The following is a 9,604-nucleotide window of genomic DNA, read 5'->3' on the forward strand; positions in this document are numbered from 1 at the left end:
TTGGGAGAAGCTCTCTCACCAACATAGTGCTGTCTACATGTGGGGTTAAGTTCGGTGTAATTACATAACTCAGGAGTGTGGATTTTTCATACACCTGAGCAATGCAGGTATATGGAAGTAAGTATGTAGTGTAGACCAGCCTGAGAGCAAAGAGGTGGAGATACTGGGTATTCTCCCAGAATCTCAAATGGCATTTTGTAGATGAAAAAAAAATATTATTGTTACAAGCTTATATGATGCCAGGTGCTGATAGCATTTTGGTACCTTGACATCTGGCTTGGAATAGAAGTAAACATTTCCCTGTGTGTATAAGGAGATGAGAAGTCACAGGCCCTTTGTCATAAGGTTTAAGAAGCAATGGAAATATTTCGTAATTAACTTCTCTTAGGCCTTTAAGTGTTCTACCACCATCAGTATTAACATTTAGTTAAGCTGTTTTCAAGAACCTTTTTTAAAACTCTGTGCCAGGCCAATATTAGAATAAATCATTTATTGAAGAGTTATATTGGGTATAAATTAGTAAACCTATATTTAATTGTAATTTTAACAATCCTCTGTAATTAGGTCAATTGTACTCTAGCTATGTTAGAATAGTGTCTAAATATGGTTGACATGCCAGTGTACACAACAAACACTTAAATCAACAACGACCTGAAAAAATAATCATTAGGTGCAGCTCACGGGTGAGGATGGTTGCATGTGAAAGAGGAGCTTGGATAAACAAGTATATGCAAAGTTCTTTTCCAGATTCTCTTTCCCACCACCATCACTGGTAGCCCAGTCTGGGCATGGGTATGCAAAGGTTTTTCTAATCCTCATCTTTTTTCAGTTTCTTTTACCCTCAAGGAGGTCAAACTTCCAGCAATTGAAAACAAAGTGGTGATTCCACTGCATTATTGATCATGACAACATTGTTTGAACACAATAAAATTCTGTTTGCTGTGGGAGAATCTATATTTCTTTCAGAAAGGAAAAGGCCTAACACCTGTGCTAGCTAAGTAAACAGCCACATCCACAAAAATTATTCCCTCTTGATTGGCTGCTGAAAATGTAAATCTAAATAGATTGTTTTGGGATCTTAGCTGGGAGGGATATTGTATGTATTTTAGCATACTGAAAGCATTTTGTTTTGTTTTTATTTTTTGTTTAAGGAAAAGGACTCTTAATTTGACCTTTTATTTATTATACCGCACTGTACAATATTGCAATCTGCTATAACAGGTCCTTTGTAACTTCCATTTCAACAGTCCATAGAAGAACAGTGTGCTTAAACACATAAGTAAAATTAAATACCTTAAGTCCAGGAGACGTGCAGAAGATTGGGAGCTTTTCTAGGGAACTCCCCATAGGTAGCCATCTTTTATTCACATGTATAGTGTCACCTGGAAAGGAATCATCCAAATGAAAGAAGTTTACTGTTTCAAACGCTATCAGAGGAGTATAAAATGAGCGTAATTCGAGTTCATAAAAACCTTGCAGTAGTATTGTGGTAAGGCGAAACAATCAGTACAGCTTTAGGTTTGCCCCAATCCTGAATTTTTTCAGGTATTAAGACAGCAAAACAATTCTCTTGTTAATCATATGATTGTATGAGAGCGAGACAAAGAGAAATAAAAATCATGTGTCAAGTGACTCCATACTGAAAAAAGCATCTTAGTGGATGAACTACACTCTTTTGAGAATGACTGACTGGTTCTGCAGTTTACACTAATTTTGTATTGCATTATTTTTGCTTGTAGGGTGTTCCCATCAGGCTTGAAGTGGGACCACGAGATATGAAGAACGGTCAGTTTGTAGCTGTCAGAAGAGACACAGGACAGAAGTTGGCCTTCGCTGAACATGAGGCAGAGGATAAACTCAGACACATTTTGGAGGCGATCCATGCTAACCTTTACAACAAGTTAGTCTACAAGGGAATAAATCATATGACATCTGTGACTGAAATTACTTTAGTTTAACTGTAGAAGAGATTTCTTCATATTCAGATTTAACTGGAGAGAAAGTCATCAAGACAAGTCTTCTCTGTGCACTGTTTCATTTTTCAGTTTGAGAAGCTCATTCTGATTGTCTCAAAAAGTTTCCCAAATGTGCCTGTGAAATAGAATTTTCAAATGTTAGCAACCCTTCAAGTTCAGATCTTATGATATGATACTGACATTTAAAAAGGAGCTCCCTGTACTTTTTTGATGCAGTGATACTATGCAGGATTGTAGTGCTGGAAGACTTTTAGAATCTGTTCAAAAAACCAAAATTCTTCGATAATATTGGTGCTTAAGTCTAGCTCTAAGGTAAAATTTTCAAAAGCACCCAAGTTCCATTTTCAAAAATGAGTGACACTTTGGCACCTACATCATATTGACTTTCACTGGTACATAGGCTCTTAAATCACTTAGGCCCTTTTGAAAATTGTATCTGTAGTTACTACATCTGGAAAATCTCTGTAATAAGGTGATGCATAAGAATATGATTTTCATATTCTTGAGGTCTGTATATGTGAGGTGCAGGGTTGTCAAGTGTGGTAAAGACAGTCCTGCTATTCTGATTTGAAGACATTATAAGGTCATCCATGATATAAACCTGTTTATATTTGGAGTATCAATTGACTAAGGTGTTTGAATGTCAGAAAATTATCTTCCCAAAGAGGTAAATGAGATTTGATATTCCTGAGAGTTAGGTTTAGCTTTCAAGCATTATTATAGTACCCTTCACTCAATTACAGCAGTCTTAACCAGGAAATCAACTTCACTGGCACATCTCGGAGGTGATCTGTTGGTGATCTTAACTTTTCTGTGGCTTCATCTCCTGCTGATTCTGCCAGAGTTTTCAGTCCCTTCACACCATGGTACATGCTGAAAACATATGACATGCTGTCCTGCCTGTTCTTGGCTAGTATTTTGCTCTTTTCACACCAGCTGTATAGGCTGAGCATATTGCAGCTGCCCCTGCTGTACTCACTCAGACACTAACCTCAGTTGCAAACCAAATAGTAGTGCCATCTCCCAACCCTTTGGGCTTATCTAATAGTGTGATGGAACTGCAACAGCCTGAAGAGAGCGTTGTCTTTTAATTCATCAGAATTTCTTCTTTGGGGAACAAAAGCTGTAGAAGAATATCCTGATTAAGAAGTTTCTTCCGTATTTGTACTTTTTTCTCTTGTAATTTGGTGTTTGGTGGCTCGGCACAGTTGGTTCAGATGGTGACTTCATTTAGAAGATGAATACTCATGTCTGTCTTTACTAAATTTATTTTTTTGTCTTAGAGCTTTTGAAGACCTAACGAATCATATGGTGGTGGCCAATAACATGGAAGACTTTCAAAAAGAACTTGAAGCAGGAAAGGTAAGGAGGTTCTGAATATACTGAAGTCTGAATAAGTATAAGTTTTAATCAAATTTGCTCATACATGAGGAACTTTTCATGTAGAGGTTGGCAACAAACTGTAACTTTCCCAAATGCTACAGGAGTTCTGGTTGCTATCTGCATACTAGAGCACAGTTTTGATTAAAATTTTCCACTCTACTAGTCTTTAAAATATTATGTTTAGGCATTAGAGCAACTTTACATACCTGTTGTCAAACAACATCATTTATTTAAAATGAGTGTACTGTTTTTTCAGCAGGCAGTGACCTTAGCAGATCTTAATACAAATATCTTTTATTCGGATTAAGATAAAATACTATAATTATTCCCCTATAAATAGTTTAAAAAAAAAAAAAGTCCAAAGTACGTACTACTTGCATCAATGAAAATTGGCCTTTCTAACCTGAACAGAAGCCATTGAGTGCATTGACAGGTGCTGGGCATCAAGAAATTAAGATTGATCATCAGAATAACTGATAATATAACAGGACTGAGTTATATTAAATTCCCTTGTAAGGGCACTAGCAACTTATGAAAAATTTTAGTTTTGGTGGAGCAATTGAAGTTTAGATCAGCGATTAAGACTGTATTTCTAATGTTTAAGAAATATTTTATTCTTCCGTTGAGGTGCACATTGAACTACCATTGATTGACTTAAGGAGATCCTATTCCTGAAGTTCTATTACCCAGATCTCCCAGCATGTGAAAACATTTGAATAAATGTTCTTGAAGACTCCATCTAGTTAACAACTAAGATTCCCTGTTGGTGAAAGACTTCAGCTGAGAAATAATACAAAAGAAAAAAAGGTTGTTAAAAAAATGTGGGGTGCCAAGTTGGCTCAACTCTTAAAATGACCATATGCTCTTGCTGAACATGTTCTTTAAGGGAGTGGTACAGGGCCAGTGGGATTTATGTTGAATAGAAAAAAACAAAATTATTAGCTAACTCATGCATTACTTTTACCACCCTCTACCCCCTTATTCTTTTTTCTTGTAATTTGTGTGTCTCAAACTCATTTGCATATTGTCTTAAATTAGATTGTAAACTCTTCAAAGAGTCTCACTCTGTGTGTCAGTACAGCAACTAGCACTATAGAGACCCTGACCTTGATTGGGATATATTTCTGCCCTCAAAATATGGTGGTTTAAAAAAAAAAAAAATCTGACTTGCCATCACCCCAGAAGCTAAATATACATCAAGTTATTTTGGACCTTCTCAAAAAGATTTTTGCGCTCAACCAGCTGGTTCTGAAGTAACATTTCACTAATGCAAACCCTTTCCAAAGCTGGCTTGGCCTACCTGATGTTAGGTATAAAGACCTCTTTGTCCCACAAATAATCACAACTATTTTATTATATATTGATGCAACATCAATTTATGCTTTTAAAAACCACCCTCGGCCTCTGGTGGCCTACAGAACAAAGGAGAGACGTGAAAAACGCAGGCTTTCCCAAAATGTTGGGAGATGTAGTAAATTTAGGATATGTCTAATGTGCAGCCCTTCAGCGGCAGAGCTGTCCAATACAGCTGCAGCACGTCTGGTGAAGACACACTATGCTGACAGGAGAGAGCTCTCCCATCAGCATTAAAAAAAAAAAAAAAAAAAAAAACCCACCTCCGCGAGAGGCAGTAGCTATGTCTACAGGAGAAGCTCTCCCGCCGACACAGCACTGTGCACACGAATGCTTATGTTGGTGTAATTTCTGCTGCCTAGAGAGATGGAATATTCAGATCCTTGAGTGACATAAGTTTTGACGACATAGGCTGCAGTACAGACATAGCCTTAGTTACAAAATAAGGTAAGGAAAAAATCCATAAAGCAAAAATGCAGCTTAAAGCAAATATATAAAAAACGTCATTGTATTGTGAGCAAACTCTCATTATGGATTAAAGGCTCACCAGGATCTCCTGACATTTCCTTCCACGTCAAAGCCCCAAATCACAATAACTCTTACTTCTGTGAAGATGAGCTGGGAAGGGAGTAATGTCCAACCTTGAACACCCCACCTTCCTTCATTTATTCAGAAGCAGATGCTGGAGAGCACCATGAGAAATTACTAACCTAGCTAGCTCTGCATGTGGAATAGTACTAGATCATAGATTTCAAACTTGTAAATAAAACAGCTAAACTAGTTACACTTTATGACATGGAAAATAAACAGTGTAGTGAACATCTTTGATTTGGAAAAGGAAACGTTCTACCTCTGAAGTTACAAGCTCTTATCTGAGTACCTGGATCTGAAGAATTAAAAGTTTGAGGCACTTCATCTCACGTATATATTAATGTTTGTGTCCTTTTTTTGTATGTTATTGTACAAAGCAGGTAATGTATATAAATGTAGTAATTTTTCATGGAAACCCTCTTATTCAAATCTCTTAATTAAAACTTCACTATGTTGTATTGACCACAGTCTAAAAGCTGATTTTCCATGTCTTCCTGTATTTGGTGTTATTAACCCCTTAGACCATGAAATCTTTGAGATGTGGACTTAAGTAATAACTACATGCAATGTTTAATGAAAGCTGCATGAATGATCTACAACGGCACTTAAACAAAACCCACATTTAGCAAACTAGAAAGATCAATAAAAGCACAGAATATTAGGCACTAACATTAGACACTTACTAGTCCCTCCTCCAAATTGCAGAAAATGAAAAAAGCTAATAAAAATCTATATTTCCCCAAAGACTAAATGGGAGTTTTGTCCAAAGAGGAAAGTTTGTTGCATAACACAGCCCAACAAATTTATTTAGGCTTGGGGGGGGGGGGGGGGCAGGGAGGGAGAAGAGAACAGGAGTATATGGAGCAAATGTGCACTTAAGACTTTTTGACCTTTTAGCAACTCACTTTCAGCTGTTGTCTTTGCCTCGGTTTTCCATAATCTTTTAAAAATATCTTCTTGGCTTTACAGTAACACTTCCTAACTTCTTCTGTTAAAGTACATGAAGTGAAAAAATTAAGTGAAACATCCCTGGAAAACCTAGAACAGTTATACTTCTGAAACAGAAATTTGCTCCCCGGTTAAGTTTAAAAATACTGAACAATTTAAGTGGGCTGAAGTGGTTAAAGATGATTTAACAATATGCTTACTGCATCTTGTATTGCCTAAGTGCTTAATATCTTGTCTTGTATATCCGATGTTCATTCTTAGTGTTTATGTAAGAAGAAAATATGCTGGTGACAGTTCTCTTTACCTTAATGAAAATACTGAAAAAAGTCTCTTCATAATGTTATTCCTCAGAAAATAGGAATGTATAGCACTGATCCTAAAAATTATAACGGGAAACTTCATTGGGAAAGCATTTCTTTAAAGTACGTAAATAGGTGTTCCTCTGTAATCCAATAGAGATACGGGAATCGAGATTTTTTTTTTCTTTTAAAAAAAAAATAGCCTGCATATCCAGAGCAAGGAGAGAGAAATTTTTTGACACCTTTTCATAGATGTGAAAATATCCTGTTGCTAAATTTCTAATAAGCTAGCAACCATCACTCTTCAAATTCTGGTGTGAGTTTACACTAGAGTTCTGCATTTCACTACAAAGGGGCAACTGTCACTGTATATTTTCAGGATGAAAAGGCTATAAAAACCCTTTTGAGCTGTATTAATTTTACCTTTGATTGTGGTTATCATTAAGCTGAACCTTTCTGGTTTAGAATGGGGCAGAGGGCTGGACTACATAACCTCTTCAGGTCCTTTGCAGCCCTACATTTCTTTGATTCTATGAGCTAACTTTGTCAACTGAGTTTTTAGACTGCAAGTAAACTATTCTGCTTTACAATAAAAGGATGTCCGACTTTCAGAAGAGCTTTCCACCTACCAGCTTATTTAGGCATGATTATGCAGCCAGATTGTCAAAAGTGCTCCGCATTCAACCACTCCCACTGTGCTCTTTTGAAAATCTGATTCCTGTTGGGGTGCTGAGCACTATCAAAAATCTGGTCTTCAATGTCTGAAGTGTTAGACCTATAATGGTAGGGTTTGTGAGTCTCTCCTAAAATAATGCCTGTTTTGCTTTCACTGTATAAACTCTGCATCTTTCTTTCATTTCAGATTGTGCAGATTCCCTTTTGTGGGGAAATGGAGTGTGAGGACTGGATCAAGAAAACTACTGCCAGGTAAACTATGTAACTGTTGAATTTAAGAGAACTTACATTTAACTTTCAAGTTGGGTATCTGAGTATAAAACTTGCATCTGAAGAAGTGGGTATTCTAGTCTATAAGGTGCCACAGGATTCTTTGTTGCTTTTACAGATCCAGACTAACACGGCTACCCCTCTGATACTTGAGTATAAAACAACATGAAAGTAACATTTCTTTAGAGCAGTGATACTCAGACTTCAGTGGTTCAGGAGCAAAATTATCAATCAACATTATCCAAAAGAGCCACAGTAGTTTGAATTCATAGTTTCATTTATTATATTACTGTAAATTATTCTCACAGCAAAATGGCTGACAGAGTTTTGTTGTTTTATCAACTACAATTGGTTAGAATATAAGAACAGCCATGCTGGGTCAGACTAAAGGTCCATCTAGCCCAATATCCTGTCTTCCAAGAGTGGCCAATGCCAGGTGCCCCAGAGGGAATGAACAGAACAGGTAATCATCAAGTGATCCATCCTCTGTCGCCCATTCCCAGCTTCTGGCAAACAGAGGCTAGGGACAGCCTGGTTAATAATGTAGTAAAAATATCCTGATTGGTTAATAATTAAATCACACAATGTTTTAATATCGTGCTGCAAAGACCCACAGGAGGCACATTTTAAGAGCCACTTGCGGCTTGCGAGCCTCAGTCTGAGTATCACTGCTTTAAAGAGACCCTCATAGGATTCTCACTTTTGGGTCGGGTCTTGTACTCCAAGACAGAGCATTATTACTCCCTTAGCCTCAAAGTTTTTACTCAATGAAGTACTCACTGTGTGTGAGATTTCTTTCTTGTAAATCTTTTGGGAATTAAGAATATTAAATTTGCTTTCTGTTTCAGGGATCAAGATCTTGAGCCTGGTGCCCCGTCCATGGGAGCAAAAAGTCTCTGCATCCCCTTCAAACCTCTCTGCGAGCTGAAGCATGGAGCAAAATGTGTCTGTGGCAAGAACCCCGCCAAGTTCTACACCCTCTTTGGTCGTAGTTACTAAGTTACTAGCAAAAACACCTTGTTCCTTATCTCTGAACTCAACTTTTTTTAATAAGACTGAAATCTCCCCAGATCTTATCAGTTTTGTGACTTTTTAAATAATTCAAAAAACAAAGCCATAAGAAACCATAAAAAACCCCAGTCGTCAGTCTTAGACTAGCAGTATTGCTCAGAATTTTCTGTAAACATCTCTAATAATAAATACGTATTGTGAGCTATAACATGGTTCTATCTTTATTTTTGTGTTTAGTGGAAAGATTTGGGTTTTCTTTGCTTGGTTTCTCTTTTGGTTGTGGAGGGAGTGTGTGCTTTCATGTACACAAAACACAGAGTTGTGACGAAAAACCTGAAGTGTTGTAGATGATGTAACTAAACAAGGGTAATGGTTAAACTATTCTGCACCATGGAGTGTTTGTATATTTTACAGTGATAACGGTTTAGTTATAGCAAAGGGCTGGCAGCTAAGAATTTTAAACCATACTTGCCACTAATTTACTAGGTGCTTGGCTTTGAACAAGACACTTAATTTCTGTTACTCAATCTCTAAACTGGAGATGTTTACTTGTCTCTCAGTGGTATTGCAAGGGTTGACGAATGTTAACCCTTGTAAAGTGCTTTGAAGATGCAATGGTATTGAGTGTTGAATATTTTGTCATGTTTTATATTTTGGCAAGTTCCCTCACAAATATCCTGTTTTTACCTCCATTCCTCTCTCCCATGTATAAGTCCTTTGAATGAAGCAGAGAGGGAGTAACATGGGTCAGCAAAGCCCCCAAACCAGAGTAATAGGATGAGCCCCACCTCCACAGCGTGTTGCTCTGGAGATCATGAAAGCCATGTCTCCAGTCTTAAGTTGGTTGGAGTTCAGTTCTTTGGTGTGAAGAGTGAGTGGAGCCAGCGAGATGCTCCCTGCTCTGACACCTCTGAGTGAAAATCCACTTGGCATTTACTGCTTCTCGCACCAGTTTCCTGTGCACTTTCCCTTCACCATAGGGCTCTGATATATCTGAGGGAAGGAGGAATTAGCCAATGGCTAGGAGTGCAGTTCAGATGGCACAGGCTCAGTGGGCTTGTCCATTGCATTCCTGTGAATCCTTGGCAGCCTTGGCTT

General features: G+C 37.6%; 1 protein-coding gene across 4 annotated transcripts in view; it reads left to right on the forward strand.

Annotated features, from left to right (window-relative positions):
• The window catches only part of EPRS1 (glutamyl-prolyl-tRNA synthetase 1), a 61,156-nt gene extending 52,442 nt beyond the window's left edge, over positions 1-8,714 (forward strand). For all 4 annotated transcript variants that reach the window (XM_039529634.1, XM_039529636.1, XM_039529635.1 and 1 more), the window contains 4 exons: positions 1,740-1,900; positions 3,260-3,338; positions 7,413-7,477; positions 8,344-8,714. In XM_039529634.1, coding sequence (XP_039385568.1) covers positions 1,740-1,900; positions 3,260-3,338; positions 7,413-7,477; positions 8,344-8,494 — 456 coding nt within the window. In that variant the 3' untranslated portion in view covers positions 8,495-8,714. The remainder of the gene's footprint in view (positions 1-1,739; positions 1,901-3,259; positions 3,339-7,412; positions 7,478-8,343) is intronic.
• The last annotated feature ends 890 nt before the right edge of the window (positions 8,715-9,604 follow it).

The sequence above is a fragment of the Mauremys reevesii genome, linkage group 3, assembly GCF_016161935.1.
Source record: "Mauremys reevesii isolate NIE-2019 linkage group 3, ASM1616193v1, whole genome shotgun sequence".
Taxonomy (NCBI): Eukaryota; Metazoa; Chordata; order Testudines; family Geoemydidae; genus Mauremys; species Mauremys reevesii.